We start from the raw sequence: 20,599 nt of genomic DNA on the forward strand, positions 1-20,599 counted from the left end.
CAGAAATTCTTTGATCATAAACATAAAAGGAACATGGGCCAATGAGATGGCTCATCAGATAAAGGTGACGCTCAACAGACCCTCAGATCTTAGTACAACTGACTCCATGATGGAAGTACCATTCAGGCCATAAAACTCAGCATGTAGGCAGCATCACCACTCAAAATTAAAACAAAGACCTAATCCACCAAAATCCATAGTTCTGGGAAAGTCTCTGAATGTACTAACTCTCCTTTTTAGCTTCTGTAGTCTTGCTTCTTTCTGGCTGACTATGTTTGTTAGCTCAAGCATGTCAACTTGAGGCATGGGTTTTGTGCTTAAAAGTTTATCCTAAAGGGCCTAGAGAGATGGCTCAAAGGTTAAGAGCATTGGCTGCTCTTCTGGAGGTCCTGAGTTCAATTCTCAGCAACTACAACCATCTATGAGATCTGGTGCCCCCTTCTGGCCTGCAGGTGTACATGCACATAGAACACCGCATGCATAATAAATCTTAAAAAAAGACTTGGGACTACAATGGGGCTATACTGATTACACCCAGTTTAGTTGTTGGCCAGTTAACAAAGACATTTATTGATTTAAACCTGTGTCCGAGTAGTCTTCTCTGTAGATACCCCATATCTGTCACCAATCCTGACTAGCTGATTTCAATTCCCAGGGCCTACAGTAGCAGGAGACAACTCCTACAACTTGTCCTTCTGACTTCCATGTTTGCATAGTGTGCACACATAGTATACACAATGTGCACAGGTACACACACACACACAAGTAAAGCTATTACATGTTTAAATTTTGGTTTTTAGAGACAGGGTTTCTCTGTAGCTTTGGAGCCTGTCCTGGAACTCTCTCTGTAGACCAGGCTGGCTTCGAACTCACACATGATTTAAAAAAAATAAGAACTTTCACTATTATGTACATCGTGTGCAAGCTTGCAAGGTAGTTTAGCATGTGCTAAAGGTAATCATTCCCCAAAGAGCAGAACTTTGAAGGATCCATAGCATCTCTATTTGTGGCCCTGTGACCTTCACTTGTAGACAGAAACTGTGTTTAACGAGCTGTCAAAGAAACTGGAAGAACTGAGTCAGAGTCTGAGGACAAAAGAACTCACTTTCACTTTAGCTCTTATTTCTTCACTGTCCCCTTCGCCTTCATTGCGGGGCTCCGTGCCAGGCTCCTCCTGGTTGTCTTTGTTTTGTACAGAGTATTCTTCTAGTAGAGTGTCAAACAAAACTATTCTCTTGTTCTTGAAGAAGCCATAAAAGTAAGCATTGCTGTGGGAAGAGCGCTTAGACCCTAAGGAAAGACAGTCCAAAGCACGGAACAGAGTTAAACCATCTGGGTCCTTCAGAACTAATGGGAAGGGCGTTAACATTTCCAAGCTGTTTAAAACCTGGAGAAACCACATTAACAGAACTCATTAGCAGCAGTGGGGTGGCGACCTGCCCCACTTACGCTATTACACTACTGGCTTGCAGCCATAGTACACGCAGCCTAAACACCTAATTAAAATGATTAACTTGTGGTAAAGCTATGAAATCGAATTCTAGACAGCCAGAAAAAAAATTATATACCTGCGTGGAATTTAGCAAGAGAAAAGCTCACCCAAGTATCGTGAAGAATACAAAATGCCACACATACGTAAGGTTACCATATTATCAAAAACTGTGCATGTAGACAGGAAGGCATAAACCCAAGACTACGAGAAAAAACACCACAGTAAGGAAGTGCAGTTCATGGGGACCTATAAGTATGGGCGTCATTTGTCTCTGTTCCAGGGCTTTTTAGAAAGCAGACATCTATTAGCAGAAAAGCATCTGGGAGACTGGAAGGAAACACACCTAAACTTTCAACAGAGGCTGAGAGTACCCGAACTGTGGTTGATACTTCCTTCTTTATGAATTTCTGCAATTTCCAAATGTTCTTCATTGTGTAGTAATTTGAATAAAGTGGCTAAGAGTACTTTGAGCTCAAATCCTGGCTTTGGTGTGTACAAGTTGTGAAAATCTAGGAACTGTCTTAAAGCTCTAGTTTCCTGTCTATGAAGCAAGGCTAAAAAATGTGCCTCATAAGATATTATAACAACATACCTTGACCAACATTAAATACTATTATTTATATATATGTATTTAAATGAAAAAAATGACAAATTATTTCTCTTGAAAACTAAGTTTCTGGTGCTGGAGAGATGGCTCAGAGGTTAAGAGCACTGCCTGCTCTTTCAAAGGTCCTGAGTTCAATTCCCAGCAACCACATGGTGGCTCACAACCATCTGTAATGAGATCTGGTGCCCTCTTCTGGCCTGCAGGCATACATGCAGGTAGAGTACTCAGAATACTGTATACATAATAAATAAATAAATCAAAAAAAAAAAGAAAACTAAGTTTCTTAAAGAAAATGTGAATTTTACATCTATTCAATTCTATTTTTAAATTATTTATTTTCATTTTGTGTACATTGATGTTTTGTCTGCATGTGTGTCTGAGTGAGGGTATCAATCCCCTGCAACTAAAGTTAGACAGTTGTGAGCTGCTATCTGGGGGCTGGGAATTGAGCTGGGGACCTCTGGAAGAACAGTCAGTGTTCTTAACTGCTGAGTCACCTCTCCATTCCATCATTTTCATTTTTTAAAAAGATTTATTTTTATTTAGACATGTGTGTATTTGTTTAGGGATGCCACCTGTGTGCACAGGCTGGCAGAGGCCAAGAGAAGTCATGGTGGAGGGGGCCGGGGAGATGACTTATTTCAAAGCACTTTCTGTTCTTGCAGAGGACCTAAATTCAGTTCCTAGCACCATAGCAGGTGGCTCACAACCACATGTAACTCCAGCTCAAGGAATTCTGGTACTAGTTCTGATCTCCCATAACCAGACACACACATATATACATAATTAAAAAAATTTACTGGGGGCTTATGTATCCCAGACTGTTTACCAGTGCTATGATGTTGAACTTTTGATCGTTGTGCTTCTACCTTCCAAGTGCTGGGTTTAAGGGTGTGGGCACAACATAAGGTTTATGTGGTGCTGGGCATAAAATCCTGGGCCTTGCGCATGCTAGGCAAGCATTCTACCAACTGAATCACTCTCCTGGCCATGCATTTACTCATATTCCAAATATAATACACTTGGCAGTATGTTTAAAATATAGTAAAGCCTTGATAAGTAGTGGTTATTATTATTTATTGCATTGTAATATCATTTTTTGGGTAGTTACCTGGAAGTTAAGAGACAAACATATGACCCTATTTTGTCAGTACTGTGGCAAATGTTATTATCATTCTCATACTATTCTTTTTAAGTGTACAGTATGGGTGCCTGCAAGGCCAGAGGAAGGCATTGGATCCCTTGGAGTTGGAGTTAAAGTTGTGGGCCACCCATCGTAGGTTGTGAGAATCAAACTCAGCCCCCCTTCAAGAACAACAGACATTTTTAACTGCTAGCCTTCTCTCCAGCCCCTCGTATTTCTTTTCTTTTTTTAATGAGGAAGGAGTCTAGGGCTTCATGCTTGCTAGTCAAGCATCTACCGAGTCATATCCCCAGCCCTCATCTCGTAATGTAATTAGTTCGAAACTTTAGATGCCATCTAAAGCTATTGATGTGGTGGTCAGGTCATATACAGACAAACAAAACTGAGGTCTCAATAGTTCCCATTGGTCCAGGCTTCTTCAATTATGATCCAAGGAAGAGCCACATCAAACTCACAGACTCTGGGAACACCTACTAAGTCAGAGTCTCTAGGGTGGAGGTCAGAAAGCTGTCTTTAACAAGCTTCCCAGGGAATCCGTATATAATTAAAGTTTAGGAGTTTCTGTACTATTCTGTAAACTTTTTGTGCTTGGCAAGTAGTTTATATTTAATAATGCTTGTTTACTGACTGGATTAAATAATACTAGTAAAATAGCGGAGCAATGCATGAGAATAAAAATTCCGTGCTAACGAAAGGTACTGCACCAGTGTCTCCACACTTTGCTGTCCACTGGATGTGTCAGCACCGGACACACAGCTGAACACCTAGCCTCACTGCTTTCCATTCCTCTCTGCCAATTTTGAACCTGGTGTTGCCTGCATCTTTGGCACACCAGACATGTGCCAGGGACTTCCAAACCTATGTTCTGAGAACCAGCTTCTCCCTGAAACCCCAGGATTGTATAAGCAGCCACCTGTGTGACATGTCTACACCTAAGTTTACAGATTTTTTTAAATTGCTAAATTTAATTTTTATTCCCTCTATAGAAAACACTAAATTCTAAGCCAAAAATATATGCTGACGTTTCCAACCTAAAGAGTTTATAATAACACAATTATTTAAAATAAATGCATTTTTATTAAGGAAATTCATAGGGCTGAAGAGATAGCTCAGAGGTTAGGACCATGTAGGGTTTTTTTTGTTTGTTTGTTTTTTGCTTTTTTCAAGACAGGGTTTCTCTGTAGCTTTGAAGCCTGTCCTGGAACTAGATCTTGTTGACCAGGCTGGCTTCGAACTCACAAAGATCTGTCTGCCTCTGCCTCCCAAGGGCTGAGATTAAAGGTGTGCGCCACCACAGCCTGGAGCAAGTGTTCTTGCAGAGAGCCAAGGGCCAACTCCCAGCACCCACAGGGTGACTCACAGCCACCTATAACTTGAGCTCCAATGAATACAGAGATCCGATGCCCTCTTCTAATTTCCATGGGCACCAGGCATACATGTGGTAAAGAAACATTCATTCAAACAAAACATTCATACACATAAAATAAAAATAAATAAATCTAAAAAAACAAAACCCATAAATTTTTTTCAAAGAAAAGAAATTTACAAGTTGTGATTTCTTCTCTTGCCCAACAAGACCACCTTAGTTTCCCCTACACTTAAATGCAAGATTTCTCTTCAAGACAGTCCTTAAAAAACAACAAAATAAAAACAAAAACAAAAAAAAACCCAAACAAACCCTGGTATTGTTTTGGCCTCCTTCGACTTCTTCTGCCTCAGTCTGAATCATGGACATATGGACAACACTTCGAAATTCCCATCTAAGATCTCTGGAATCTCACTTTAAGCAATTTCCTTTAGGATTACTTTTTAGGCTAGATGGCTCTGCCTGCTTCTCGATGCGGCCAAGCTCCTATGAACATGAACACGTCTAGCCCACACTCACTTATAAACTATTACCTGGGACGATCAGGGCTTTCACGTGTTCTGCTAGCTGTCCTGCAGCCCCTTCCCATAGCCCTGGGAACTAGTCACTCGCGCAAAGCAAAACCAATCACCACCGGGTGTGGTGGTGAAAGCCTTTAATCCCAGCACTCAGGAGGGAGGCAGGCGGTTCTCTGTGAGGTCAAGGCCAGCCTGGTGTGCAAAGTGAGTTCCAGGACAGGGTCCAAAACTACAAAGAGATCCTTTCTCAAAAAACAAAACAGAAAAAGAAAAACAAAACAAAAAACAAACAAAAAAAAAATCAACCCAATTATGAGGGTTTCTAGCTACAGAAGCCCTGGACAGATCTCAACTATGCTTGAATTCTTAAAGGAATTTTAAATTTTAATTCATTAATGTGTGTGTGTGGTGGTGGTGGGGTTCGGAGACCAGCTGAGGGTATCAGAACCTGGAGCTGCAGACACAGGTGTTTGTAGGACTTCCGACTTGCTAGAGGGGCACTTGGATCAAACTCTGCTTCTCATGATTTCAAAGCAAACACTGTGAAATGCTGACCAACTCTCCAGCTCCCTGCTAATTTACTTTTTGTGTGTATTTATACTTGTACCACGGCTCATGTGTGGAGTTCAGAAAGTTCATTCTCTCTACCAGGTGGGTTCTAAGGAATCAGTTCAGTCCTCGGGCTTGGCGCAAGTCCTTTACTCACTGGGCCATCTCTCTTTATTTGTTGTTAAGATTTAAAAAAAAGGTGTGTGTGTGTGTGTGTGTGTGTGTGTGTGTAAGTGCCTGCAGAGGCCAAAACTGGGCAAAGGATCCCCTGGAGCTAGAGTTACAGGTGGTTGTGAGCCATCCAATAAGGGTGCTTGGATCCAAACTCAGGGCCTCCAGAAGAGCAAGTGCTCTTAGCTGCTGAGCCACCTCTTCAGTCCCTACATGTTTATATTTTTTTTAAAGGTTTTTATTTATTATATATACAGTGTTCTGTCTGCATATATGCCTACTTGCCAAAGAGAGCACCAGATCTCATTACAGATGGTTGTGAGCCACCATGTGGTTGCTGGGAATTGAACTCAGGACCTCAGGAAGAGCAGTCAGTGCTTTTAACCTCTGAGCCATCTCTCCAGCCCCCCATGTTTATATTTTTATCTGTGCTTTTTTCCATTTGTTACTGGAATCTTCTTTCAGAGTTCAGGGAATTTCGCACAGTGAAGGTTTTCTGTGAGTCTGCTTCTCATTTGGGAAACCTAAAAGTCAGGTATTTGCTTCCTCAGCAATTCCTGCAGCTAGCCCCATGCACCAGCTTAGTGGGTGAGATGCAGCCCCGGGAATTCTGAATAGGCAAGAGAATCACACAAGGAAGCAAAGCTGTCAAGAATTCATTCACAGCTGCCAGTGACAGATGTTAGGGCTCTACTTTAGAACAAAACAAACAAACCAAAATCTTATTTAAATGTGTTTTTAGATTTATTTTTATTTTATATGTATGGGTGTGCACCCTATGTGTGCCTGGTGCCTAAGAGGCAAGAAGAGGGTGTTAGATCCCTTGGAACTGGAGTTATCGACAGTTGGGAGTCACCATGTGGGTGCAGGGAATTGAATTTGGATCCTCTGGTACAGCAACAAGCACTCTTAACTGCTAAGCCACCTCTCCAATCGCTTCTACTTTTTAAAAAAATGTATGTTTGTGTGTATAGTCGCACATATGTGTGCACATGTACAGTAATTCTGAAGTTGGCTTGGGCTACATGGGCTGTCTCAATCATCAACAAAAAACTAAACTCATTACTCTGATTGGCAGAGGCCGCTGCTCATGCTAGTTACAACTGCCTTTGTTCCCCCTTCACTTTGCAGATGCTTCGCACTGATGGTATTTTAGTTTATAATAAGCACCAGAAAACCATGGCTTCAGACCAAATGCAGGTGTTGCTTGTTTGCATGTAGTCTTACTGGAACAAGCCAGGTTCACGTGCCCTGTCTGTGGCTATTCTGCCATGCAGAACCGAAGGAGACACCCTGTCTCGAAAAATCCAAAAAAAAAAAAAAAAGCCAAATGTAAAACGTTATCCTATTTTTTAAGTAACAAATTGAAAACAAACAATAAAGGCTGATTTAAGAATAAAGTGCTCAAAACAAACCACCCGATAAACCTTGTCACATCAGGGCGCCTTACCTTCAACAACATACACCTTCGTCAGAGGGAAGTCAATACTTTTTGCCATCACTTCGATCTCTTGTTTTAGCTGTCCCTCAGGAAGAGGTGTGAATTTGTCAAACAAAGGGGCAATGTAATCTGCATAAATTGTGACCAGAACCTGGAAAGTAAGTCAGAAAAACTGCCCATTATTAAAAACTTCAATTATTTGATGCAATCATCGTTCATCCAACCAAAACCTGGGGCCATGTCTGTTTAGTAAATTAAATCAAAGGAACAGTGTGATAGAACAACAAGTAAGTCGAGTTAACTTGACTAAGAGCGCTGGGGCCAATCAACAGGCCTTTCTTGGGGAGTCCTGGCACTATAAGGCAGCTATAATACACACTCGAATTTACTTTGCTTAAAATGGCACATGGCACTTCTGGATTTCCTCAGCAATATAAGAGTCAGCAAAAAGAGAAGAAAATCTATGTTCAATCAGTTCTCCTATCTTTATACCCCAGAGCAGGAACTGAGAGGAATATGTACATGGGCAGTTGGTTACACTGTAACCTTTACTTAGGAACTACTTACATGTCAACAAAAACTAAATCTAGTTTTAGTAATCTCAAGGAATTTTTGCAGACGAAAATGAAATAATTAAAGAACAAGAGTCCATGAGTTTGAGAGGGAGTCCGAGGAACACAGAATTGGAGGAGGGGGGAGCAATGTAAATACAGTAGACTGTGGCAGTTTGAATGTAATTGGCCCCCATAAGCTCTTAGAGAGTGGCAATATTAGGAGGTGTGGCTTTGTTGGAGTAGGTATTGGCCTTGCTCAAAGAAGTGTGCCACTGTGGGGGTGGGCTTTGAAGTCTCATATATGCTCAAGCCAAGCCCAGTGTCTCAGACCACTTCCTGTTGCCTGCATATCAAGATGTAAAACTCTCAGATGTAAAACCATGTCATTATCATCATGACGATAATGAACTAAACCTCTGAACTACTGTAACCCACCTAATTAAATGTTTTCCTTTATAAGAGCTGCCGTGGTCATGTCTCTTCACAGCAATAGAAACCCTGAGACAACTCATATAGGAAATTCTCAAATAAATGAATAAAGAGTTTACTTACCAGAGAAACAATTAATGTGAACAGCCAGGCATAAATAAAAAAGTAATCACCTCCAATTTTAATAATGTAAAGCAGAAGGGACGACACAGGCAATAAAATACACTGAGTCACAGTAAATTTTTTGATTGTGTCTTTCAGAAAAAACTCCAAAGTCTGAAAAAAAGATAATATTGCCACTATTAACTGAGGAATCAGTTTGCTTTTTAAATACTTCTAAGAGGACACAAAGCACCTCAGTAAAGCAATATCAAGGTCGGCATGTATTAGAGGACACTGGGACAGCTAGGAGAATAAGCAAAACTCTTGCATTTCATAGTTTAAAATAATGTAATTAATATTAGCTGAAAAGCACTAAACGTTTGTGTTCAGTTTCTACCAAGACCTTTTCTTTCTTTTTTTTTTAAATTTCGTTATTTTATTACATATGTAATACACACACACAACCAGCAGAAGGCAACAGATCTCATTACAGATGGCTGTGAGCCACCATGTGATTGCTGGGAATTGAACTCAGGACCTCTAGAAAAGCAGCCAGTGCTCTTAACCTCTGAGGCATCTCTCTAACCCTCTATCAAGACCTTAAACTAAGGTCTTTACCATAACTGTGGTTTCTTTTTCCTCAGTTGATTCATGCTCTAAATAGCAAACTATACCTAATTTCTTTTTTTTTTTTTTTTTTTGCATGTTAGACCACACTTTAATACTGAGTTGCATCCCAAACCCTAGCTTTTTCCATTTTACTTTGAGACAAGGTCTTGCTAAGTTTCCTGGGCAAGCCTCAGATTTGTAATCTTCCTCATCAGCCTCTGGAGCAGGTGGAATTACAGGTTTGGCTCACTACACCGGGTGTGTCAGCAGCTTGGGAAGACTGGACCGACCACTTTGCATCGGATCATGAGTATCCATTCCCTTGCTCCCTGTCTTGGCGGCGCAGCATCATGTGGGGTTGGGAATGTTGCGCATTGCAGCAGTGCTGGTGAGACTTCGAAAGTTCTAATGTTCAGCCCATGAGTGTCAGGTCCGCTGGGAGGCTGCGGGAAAGATTCAGCACGTCTGACCTGGTGGCTTGCTTCATTGCGTCTGCCTCAGAGAGGAGAGCTCTGGCGTTGGCGTTCTCTGAGCTCCAAACTATACCTAAATTACTGCCACCATAGGACCAATGCATAAAAAAAAAATCTTCATATTAAAAACCCTGATAATTTCTATTATACCTGGTGATTGAAGCCATGTTTTTCTTCTATCACAAAAGTATTATAGAGACTCCACGGCAAGCCAGTCAGTGCACTGTAGAGTGTGGCCAACAGAAGGAACACCAAAGACTGAATGATCTGAGGACAAGAAAAAAAAATTTAAAAATCAGCAGTATGCATGTGTGCTTACTGTATCCCAAGCAATGCACTTGATCCCGTGGGGAACAGGCCTGCAATGGCATCCTGCCCTTGGGAAATGTTTACCTGGAAGAAGAGGCATGACTTGAAAGCCACCTTAAGTCACAGGGACACAATGGTTGGTAGTATTCAGAAAAGAGAGTTGCTAGTTGGATTCAAGGAACATTTATTCTTGGTTTTGCTGTGTGTTTGTTTTGAAGCAGGGTCTCACCATGTAGGTCTGGCTGGCCCAGGACTCCCTGACTATGAAGACTAGGATAGCTTCAAACTCACAAAGATCCAACTGCCTCTGCCTCCCCAGGGTTGGGAATAAAGGTATGAGCCACCACACTTAGCTGAATTTAAGAAAGAGAGAAACAACCTTAAAAGGAGAAGAAATTTCAAGCAATTTGCAAAAGCCCAGAGAGAGAAGTGTGAGTGTGAAATGAGTGTGATGGCCAGCACTCGGGGGACTCAGAACAGAATAGAAAGCAGGCCCGGCACTCACTGGGAGACAGAAAGGTAGGCAGATTTGAGTTTGGAGTCAGTTTAGGTAACACCTGTTTCAGGGAAGGAAGGAGGAGGGAGGGAGGGAGGGAGGGAGGGAGGGAGGGAGGGAGGGAAGAAATGGCAGTTTGAATGTAATTGGCCCCTATAAGCTCCTAGGGAGTGGCACTATTAGGAGGTGTGGCTTTGTTCTAGGTACGGTCTTGTTGAAGGAAGTGCATCACTGTTGGGAGGGCTTTGAAGTCTCATATATGCTCAAGTGACGCCCAGTGTCTCAGTTCTTTCCTGTTGCATGCAGATTAAGATGTAGGACTCTCAACTCCTTTTTCCAGCATCATGTATACCTGCATGTCACCATGCCCCACCATGATGATAATGAACTAAATCTCTCAATTACTGTTAAGCCACCCAATTAAATGTTTTCCATTATAAGAGCTGCAGTGATTATGGTGTCTCTTGAGAGGAATAGAAACCCTAACAATGAAGGAAGGGAGAGAGAGAGGGAGGGAGGGAGGGAGGGAGGGAGGGAGGGAGGGAGGGAGGGAGGGAGGAAGGGAGGGAGGGAGGGAGGGATGGAGGGAGGAACTAGACCAGGCAGTGTGTTCAAGTTTTTGTAAAATGCTAAATTCCAATAGAGAAAATTAGTCCCAATAATTACTTTAATCACCTTCAAAAAACTGTTCGATCAAAAACCAAGAATTACCCAATTTCCCTTTTAATTTTTTATAAATTTTCCCATTTCTCTTTTCTAACTTTCATGATGTTTCTTGCTTTACTTCCAAAAGGCAAGTATGAGCTAGAACCTGGGAGAGGAGCAGAGTCAAGGGAAACATTTCCGAAGAGAAAGGCAGTGGGGTACAGAAGTCACCCCTGGAGAAACCTGCAGAGTACATAGACAGTGGCAGCTTTCTTCTGTTTCCACACCAACCCAGAAGGAAGACATTCCAGGAACCTGGGCAATGAGGAAAAACTGTTTCTAGAAGGCAGTGCTCCAGGGCTCCAGGACATAGAGCATTATAAATGCTGCACATGACAGGAACCGGCTCGGCCCAACCCATTTATGCACAACATGGAGCAGAACTCTGGAGTACTCTGAGTCAAGGAGGCTCATCACTTGCTGAGAAAGACCAGGCCTTATCTCACTGCACAAAAACAGGACACTAGGTGTGAGACTCTTTGCTGGAAGTTTGGGACACCGGAAAGTTCTGAAAGAAACATGCTGCCTACACCTAGAGCAAACTGTGATTCTCCAACTCCTCCTTCTTCTCTTTGTCTCTCTCTTTTTTGAGATAGAGATCTTATTATGTACCTGTTTGGTCAAAAGTGAGACCCTAGCCCTCTAACACCCCTATATCCAAAGAGTCTGGAATATAATATTGAGTTGAAAGTGTCACCCCAGTCCCTGGCCTGGGAATTGCCAAGCACTTGGACTCTAATTCCCAGCCTGCCAAGCAATTGAACTCCAACTCCAAGAGCTGACCCTTCCCTGGGGGAGGGCCAGGACCACTCCCACAGGGTATTTAGGCTTGTGCTGGAAAAAGAAACAGGTTGTTTCGGGTTTTGCATGTGCTCACCCTGTCGTCCCCCGTGCCCCGCCCACCCCCATACTTCTGGCGCAGCATTCATTAAATGTGGGCATTTTTGATTTGGTCTAATCTGGTTTGATTGGAGTTCTTTGTGCCGGAGAGGATTGGTTAGGAAATATTCCTAACAGTACCCAAATTCACAATCCTCCTGCCTCAGCCTAATCAGTGCTGGGATTACAGGTATAAATGTACACGTTGTAAACTATTATACCTGACTTCATTTTTAAATATAGAAAATATTTTTAAGCCAGGCAGTAGTGGCGCACGTCTTTAATCCCAGCACTAGGGAAGCAGAGGCAGGCAGATCTACAAGAGGTTAGTTCCAAGACAGGTTCAAAGCTACAGTGAAATCCTGTCTCAAAAAAACAAACAAACAAAAGAATATTTTTATTTTTTTTAAAGATTTATTTATTTATTAAGCATACAATGCTGGCAAGGAAGGCACCAGGTCTCATTACAGATGGTTGTGAGCCACCATGTGGTTGCTGGGAATTGAACTCAGGACCTTCGGAAGAACAGCTAGTGCTCTTCCCCTCTGAGCCATCTCTCCAGTCCCAAAAGAATATTTTTAATTACACAAGAAGTTCTGTGCATTACTGAATTTTCCTATTGCCAGCTTCTCAGGACATAAAAACCACCTTTGGCATTTCAGAATGCATTATTTTAATTTTTATTAATGCAGAATATATGCAAAGGATAATATGTACAAAGCTAACACCTGGGCCAGGAATGGTGGTGCACTCCTTTAATGCCAGCATTCAGGAGGCAGAGGCAGGAGGATCTGTGTGTTTGAAGACAGACTGGTTGACAGTTTCAGGCCAGCCAGGGCTACATAGAATGAGGCATCACATTCTGAATAACTGAATAATAGATGTGCAGCAACCAGCCACTTAGATTGTTGAAAATATTGATCTGACTGGTCCTGATTACCACTTATCCTGTGGTCTGTATGCTGAACAGCTAAGAAGGAGCTCTGCAGTTTATGTGACTATTCATATAATACACCATGGTAACTGAAATTTGAGCCACAGTGTTGAAGAGGCGGTGTTCCAACCAAACCGTGGTAACTTAAACATTTGTACATATCAGAACTACACAAAGTGAGGACTCTGGCATCATGAGCCACAAAAGAACAAGGCCTCGCTATTTAAACAATATGAAAAGAATACAAAGTCATTCTTAAATACAAAACTCATCCCATTAAGATAAAGACTTGTGCCTGGCTGCGGAGGTAATGGTCATTAATGTCTGCTGAGGGAGAAGAGAGTCACTTTTCTTTGTCAGGGCTGAAGGGGAGAGAAGCCATTAGTTGCACATGCCCAGTGAATGTCTCCACATACATGTGCAGATGAGCTGCACTGCCTTGCATAGTGAGAGATGAGTATTTCTTATCACATATGGAAGCTGTGTTTACTCTACTGAGCCTGCAAGACGACACAGTGGGTAAGGAGGTCTGCCACCAAGCCTGACTGGCTCAATCCAGCCCTAGAGCCCTTATGATGGAAGGGAGAACTGACTCCTGCAAGCTGTCGTCTAACACACACACACACACACACACACACACAAACACGAATCCTGTTGCCTTAGAAAATGGTATATGAAAAAGGGCACAGGATGAGCAGAGTTGCTGTGGAACAATCTTTGTACACTGTAAATATGTACTGCTCTTATTGTTAATAAAAAGCATATTGCCAATGGCTAGGCAGAATTTTTGGGGTAGAGAGAATGCTGGGAAGAAAGGTAGAGTCAGAGGAGATGCCAAGAGACAGAGAACAAGCAAGATGTGTATGAGGAGAGGTAACAGTCACAAGCCCGTGGCAGGACACAGATGAATAGATGGGCTAATTTAGTTGTAAGAGCTAGTTAGTAATAATCCTGAGCTACTGGCCGAGCATCTGTAATTAATAAGTCTCTGAGTGGTGATTTGGGAAGCAACTGCCGAGATACGGAGAAACTCTGCCTACACAGAGTTAAAGCCAAGAGTACCTACTCACACAGGAGGTCCATGATTTTCAATAGAGTCAGGAAGGAGGTAACCGACTCCAAAGCTTCCAGGAGAAACTCAGAAAGCAGGGTTGCAGCATCCATTATAGATGGAGAGTTCACTTAAGGAGATAGATATTCTGTCTTAATCTGAAGCACCTGCTTACTATGTATGCCACAGAAGAATCTGCTAAGTATGAGTCCCACTGAATTAATGGTACGTACCCCGTCACTGCACAGGGTTGTTCCCAAGAAGCAGTAGCCTAATCAAGACTACATTTCCCAGTGCCCTTCCGTCCTGGGTAAGATCAAATGACTACTCACCATGTAATGTGAATGTATGATAAAACTTAGCACAACTAAAGTTAAAAAGAGGGCATGTTCTCCCCACTGTCATTAGGCACTGGATGATAAACCCATAAGACGAAAACAAGCTGACTCGCTACCTAGCCACACGGAACAAAGCCACCTGCTAACTGAAAATACTCATATTGGCTGTTATATGACTGGGAAATAAGCTGAAAAGCCCTTAGAATTCTGGAGTTCTAGTAACTAGCTGTGGTAGCTGAGTGATATGTTCCCCCATAGGTACAGTACTTGAATGTTGGTCCCTAGTTGGTGAAACTGTTTGGTAAAGATTACAAGGTGTGGCCTTGCTGGAGGAGGTGTGTCACTGCCTGTCTGTGGATCAGATGTAAGCTCTCAGCTACTGCCCCAGCACCGTGCCTGCCTGTTGCCATGTCCCTGGCATGGTAGTATGGACTTACCCTCTGAAATGGTGAGTCCCAAATAAAATGCTTTCTTTTACAAGCTGCTTTGGTTGTAGTTCTTTGTCATGGCAACAGAAAAGTACCCTAACTACTGGCATTATGCTAATACACACACAAAGACTGTTGGGACTGAGAGGCAAGTCTAATGATGGTAGGAGCCAAAAAGGCAACTTAGTGTAACGCTTACCAAGCAAAATAAAGACTGACCAATCTGGGCAAAGAAATTACATACCTCATATTCTGGGCCGAAGCCAGCAGATCCACAGACCCGCCCAGAAAGCCTCCAAAGGTAAGGGATTCCTCCAAAGAGAAGAATAAGCTGTAAAACAAAGCAGATTGGGTCACATTTAAACAGCTTTAGAAACTATGGTATGAAAGAGTGTGTTATAAGGAAAAATGAAAGGGAAAATAAGTAAGTCACAGAAAAAGTGGGGGACTAATCCATTTAGAATAAAATACGAATTTAGAAGGATACCAACTACTGAGACACTAAGTTTAGACTACTGAGCTATATTTGCCTATACACTGTATATGGGTAAACTGTATGGTATGTGAATTACAATTTTGGGGGGGAGGGTTTCTCGAGAAGGATTCTCTGTGTAACAGCCCTAGCTGTCCTAAAACTGGCTCTTGTAGACCAGGCTGGCCTTGAACTTACAGAGATTCATCTGCCTTTCCTTCCTGAGTGCTGGGATTAAATGTATGCACCACTGCTGCCCAGCATGAATTACATTTCGAAAAGCCTGTTTAAAAGGCAAGTCCAGGAATCTCACTCGCTTTCGGAGATTTAAAAAGTATAATAATCTAGGGCCAAAGAGGTGGCTGAGCAGGTAAAGATGCTTGCCACATAGTCTGATGACCTTCTCTGGAATCAGTATAAAAGATGAAAGAGAACTGACTTCCAAAAGTGGTTCTCACCTCCATATGCACACTGTGGCGCACACGTATGACCTCCAATCATGTACACACATGCACACACCACCAACAACAAATAAATAGTTTTTTAAAGATTTTAAAAATCAGCCTTCGGGCTGATGAGATGGCTCTGAGGTTAAGAACACTGATTGTTCTTCCAGAAGACCTGAGTTCAATTCCTGGCAACCACATGATGGCTCACAACCACCTGTAAAGAAATCTGGTGCCCTCTTCTGGCCTGCAGGCACTCATGCAGACAGAACACTGCAAACAAAATAAATAAATCTTAAAAAAAATAATTAAAAAAAAATCAGCCTTCTAGGGGAAAATAAAATAGTAGTCACTAGAGCCTGGAAGGGGATGGGAGGAATGGAGTTAGAAACACGCTAGAGGGCTGGAGAGATGGCTCAGAGGTTAAGAGCACTGGCTGCTCTTCCAGAGGACGTGAGTTCAATTCCCAGCACCCACATAGTGGCTCACAAACATCTAGAATGAGATCTGATGCCCTCTTCTGGTGTGTGTATACATAATAAATAAATCTTTTTTTTTAAAGATTTATTTATTTATTATGTATACAACATTCTGCCTCCATCTATGCCCACACGGCAGAGGAGGGCACCAGATCTCATTACAAACGTTGTAAGCCACCATGTGGTTGCTGAGAATTGAACTCAGGACCTCTGGAAGAGCAGATGGTGCTCTAAACCACTGAGCCATCTCTCCAGCCCCATAATAAATAAATCTTTAAAAAAAAAAAAGGAAATACGCTAGATAATGGATATCAAAACAGTCAGTAGAGGTTAATTCAGACATCTATGGAAAATCAGTACCTTGAGCCTACAACAATTTATGAATTGTTTCACAAGAACCACAAATCCAAAGGTTTCTGGCATAGATATATTTAAGGAAATGGGATTCTAATTACACTGGTCCGATTGCCACACATGGCATAAATTTTCTAAATTACACTGTACTCTATAAATGTTTATAATTATTATGTGACAATTAAAAATAAAAACTAGGAGTGAGGCTGAGGAGGAATTCACTAACAGTACAAGGTTACAGTGGGAACAGATTCTAGTGTTTGTATAGTTGAATTTGAAAACAGGTAGAAGAGAAGGTTTCAATGTTTATATCACACACACATACACACACACGACTATTGTTTATGGTGACAGATATGCTAATTATCCTGAACAATATTACAATGTATCAAAAACATCAGTGTACCCTAGAGATGAGAATCATATGTGTTAACCATAATAGCTTATAAAAATTAAAAACTTTTGGCAAGAGACTAAAATCAAAACTTATCAATCAAACTAAGCTTACCAATGTAAGGAGCAACCGATGGCACGTGAACCAGGCAATCTGGCTTTAACTATCTTTTCCACGAAAGGAAACTGTCCTTTTCAGTCAGGAAAAGAGTATTAGCTTACAGATGTTTCAGACATCATCTTGTTATGTTGCCCAGGTTGGTTTTGAACTCAAGTTTGAATGAGCCCCCTGCTTCCTACACAGCTAGCTGCTAAAGAAACAGTACTGATACAGAAGTCCCACCCATGCAGCAGACTGTGGGGCAGAATAGGATACACAGGCCTTCCCTGGGTAGGAAAAGATGAGTCCCGAGGCAGGAGTCAGGGCCTCAGGAGTAGGCCCTTACCACTCTGTCTTGGGCAAATAAGTAAACCGACACTCACCAAATCACCAGAACTTCAGAAACCACGAAGCAACTCAAATCATGAAAACAATGTGTGATCAGCAGCCTGTAATCCCATCTAACCAGGAGGCTAAGGCAGGATTACAAGGGTTGGGGAGACAGCAAGGGGGTCCTTAGTAGAAGTGACTGCTTAGCCTGCAGGATGCCCTGGTGCAACCTCCAGTTGTAGGGAAGGAAGGAAGAAATGAAAGGTAGGGAGGGAAGGAAAGAGGGAAGGGAGAAGGAAGAAAGGGAGGGAAGGGAAAGGAAGAGAAGGAGGGAAGGGGAAGGAAGAGAAGGAGGGAAGGGGAAGGAAGAGGAAGGAGGGAAGGGGAAGGAAGAGAAGGAGAGAAGGGGAAGGAAGAGAAGGAGGGAAGGGGAAGGAAGAGGAAGGAGAGAAGGGGAAGGAAGAGAAGAAGAGAAGGGGAAGAAGAGAAGGAGAGAAGGGGAAGGAAGAGAGGGAGGGAAGGGGAAGGAAGAGAGGGAGGGAAGGGGAAGGAGGAGAAGGAGGGAAGGGGAAGGAAGAGAGGGAGTGATGGAAGAAAGGGAGTCAGTCAACTTCTGGAGTTAGCAATGTTGCGTACTGGTAGAGTGCTTGCATATATAAAGCCCAGGATTTGATCACTGGCACCACCTTATAAAGAAACTCCAATTACCACAACAGGTCCTAGTAACAATGAGGCTGCAAAGCTCACTTTGTCAAGAACCAATGTGTTTTTCTCCAGATAGGAACTCAGAAACACAAGATCAAGAATCAACCACGCTCACAGCTATGAATTCAAATATGTCTCCTCATTCAGGTTTTGTTTTGTGGGTTTGTTTTTTGCTGGGGATGGAACACAGGGCTTTAGGTCTATAACTCTAAGCTGTATCTACAAGCCAGCTTGAAGGGCTTGGGAAAAATAATATTTTATGAATATTCTTCCAAGCTACTTTCCATTTTTATATACATTGATGAAATGCAGAGATTCTCTACTTTTAAGTGTATATATAAAGGATACCAGATTGCACTCATTCACAACTTGTTTTTTGTTGAGACAGGGTCTTACTATGCAGCCCTGGCTGTCCTAGAACTCACCACACAGACCAGGCTGCCTGCTTCTTCTGCCTTCCGAGTGCTGGGATAAAGATGTGCATGCCACGTCTGGCCAGAACTGTATTTTTGAAGCTCTCTCCATGGTGACTGTTAGCTTTATTGGGATTAGCAGCTACTTTCCAGCGCCCACACTACACTTCTGTCCACAGCACCTGTGTTCTTATCTCTCTACAAACACAGACACACTGCATACTACCCATCCTTTACACTTTTTTTTTTATTTATTTATTTATTTATTACGTATACAGTGTTCTGTCTGTGTGTATGCCTGCAGGCCAGAAGAGGGCACCAGACCCTATTACGGATGGTTGTGAGCCACCATGTGGTTGCTGGGAATTGAACTCAGGACCTTTGGAAGAGCAGGCGTTGCTCTTAACCACTGAGCCATCTCTCCAGCCCCCTTTACACTTTTTGTTTCCTTTTTGAAACAGTCAAGGCACAACTAGAACTCACTATGTAGCCTTAGCTGACCTTGAACTCATTAAGATCCTCCTGCCTCAGTCTTCCCAGTGCTGTGATTACAGGTGTACATTCCCACACCTGGCTGTCATTTAGAGTTTTACCAGCTCCACTGATTTGCACAGGTCTCAAGCAAGCTTCTGAGGAGAGCCAGGAGCAGCAGTGCCTGAGGTTAGTCAGGAATGCAGTCTTGGGCCACAGCCTGCAGAGGCTGGGCTGGGACCCAACAGTCTGCAGGTGAATCTGGCAGATACCCATTTACAGGTGATTGTTTAAATAAGCCGACTGTGAACTCCAGGTGCACGAATTAATACTTTGCTACAATTAACTCCATCGTGGCCAAAAGAAACTTGTCCCTAAAAGATACGTTCTGGCAGCACTACCTGTCACATGCTACAGTTGTTGACTGACCTAGGATGGCACTCCCTTAATCTTCCTCCCAATACTAATAATTACTGCAGAATCAAGGACTTACACTGCTTTGATAGAAGGTGAAAATAGCTACTACAAACCTTCAGCTTTTAAATAAACACTGGGCATTTTACCATGCCTTTGAATGATTCACGAACACACTTGGGAAGCGCTGCTCCAAACCTTGTTTAGTTTACTTTGGGGACTGAAAAACAAGTATGGTGAGCTATAAACTTTCTCCATGCTAATAATCCCCCGAGTACACTCCTGGGAGTCCTAGGAAAAGAATCAATAAGCGCAACAGACACAACTCCAGTACTCTGACGTATGTATTATTTCAATAGTCTTAAAAGCAAACATGGCAGGAATGTAACCGGAACACAGAGAGGTTAAAGTAATGCCCAAAGAAATCCAGTGCTTGTTACATGTTGAGCCCTGTATGAAGTGCTTCATTTATATTACCTTGCCTACTCAGTCCATGCCACAAGCCTTACAAAGGTCCAGTGACTATCCACCTCTCATTTTATTTTATGTTTTCAAAGATTTATTTCGTGTGTGTGTGTGTGTGTGTGTTAGGGGTGTGTGTATGTGTTAGGTGTGTGTGTGTGTGTGTGTTAGGGGTATGTGTGTTAGGTGTGTGTGTGTGTGTTAGGGTATGTGCATGCGATTCCAAGTGCCCATAGAGGCCAAAAGAGGTCCCTGGATTCCCTGCAGCTGGAGTTTTGGGCAGCTGTGAGCCCCCCAGTGTAGGAACTGGAAATCAAACTTGGCTCTTCTGCAGGAGCAGAACATACTATTAACCACTGAGCCGCATCTCCAACTCTTGTTACTTTTCAGGAGAAAATGAGGCTTAAAGAGATGAAAATGCAGCTAGGCTATAGTGGTAGCTTTTAATCCTAGCACTCAGGAGGCAAGCGATCTCTGGGAGTTCAAGGTCAGCCTGGTCTACAGAGTGAGTTCCAGCACAGCTGAGACTTCACGGAGAAACCCTGTCTCAAAACACAAAACAAAGATGGAAATGTTTGTGTAGAAATATGTAGAACCTAAAGAAGAAAAAAAATTTGAGCTTAGCTGAGTTTAGTGGGTCACTTCTTTTAAACCCAACATTCAATAGGCTAACAGGATTCAAGACCAGCATGGTCTACATAGCAAATTCTAGGATAGCCAGGCTACATAGTGAGACCACCCCAACCCCTCCTCACCCCCCAACCAAACCAAAACAAAACAAACCAAAAGTGCTGAGAAGAGAAGATGGCTTAGTGAGGACCTGACTTTGGACCAGCAACCACATGAAAATCCAGGCATGGGGCTCAAACCTGTAATCCCACTTCTAGAGAGGTAAGCAGAAGAAGCCATGGAACTCGCTAGCCATTTAGGCTACCCAATTAGTTATCTATAGGTTCAGTTAGGGA

The 20,599-nt window shown here is 42.5% G+C and overlaps 1 protein-coding gene across 4 annotated transcripts in view; it reads right to left on the bottom strand.

Moving 5' to 3' along the window:
* The window catches only part of Zmpste24 (zinc metallopeptidase STE24), a 41,615-nt gene that overhangs the window by 16,270 nt on the left and 4,746 nt on the right, over positions 1 to 20,599 (bottom strand). For 3 of the 4 annotated variants that reach the window (XR_012907397.1, XR_012907396.1, XM_075944759.1), the window contains exons 3-7: positions 14,840 to 14,926; positions 9,606 to 9,722; positions 8,395 to 8,547; positions 7,298 to 7,439; positions 1,106 to 1,290 (exon numbers count right to left, since the gene is read on the bottom strand). Coding sequence is in view for 2 of the 4 variants with exons in the window: in XM_075944759.1 (XP_075800874.1) it covers positions 1,106 to 1,290; positions 7,298 to 7,439; positions 8,395 to 8,547; positions 9,606 to 9,722; positions 14,840 to 14,926 (684 nt within the window). In the remaining 2 variants the exon portion in view is untranslated. The remainder of the gene's footprint in view (positions 1 to 1,105; positions 1,291 to 7,297; positions 7,440 to 8,394; positions 8,548 to 9,605; positions 9,723 to 14,839; positions 14,927 to 20,599) is intronic. The other variant, XM_075944760.1, reaches the window with a different exon arrangement.

Source organism: Microtus pennsylvanicus, chromosome 13, assembly GCF_037038515.1.
Source record: "Microtus pennsylvanicus isolate mMicPen1 chromosome 13, mMicPen1.hap1, whole genome shotgun sequence".
Classification (NCBI taxonomy): domain Eukaryota; kingdom Metazoa; phylum Chordata; class Mammalia; order Rodentia; family Cricetidae; genus Microtus; species Microtus pennsylvanicus.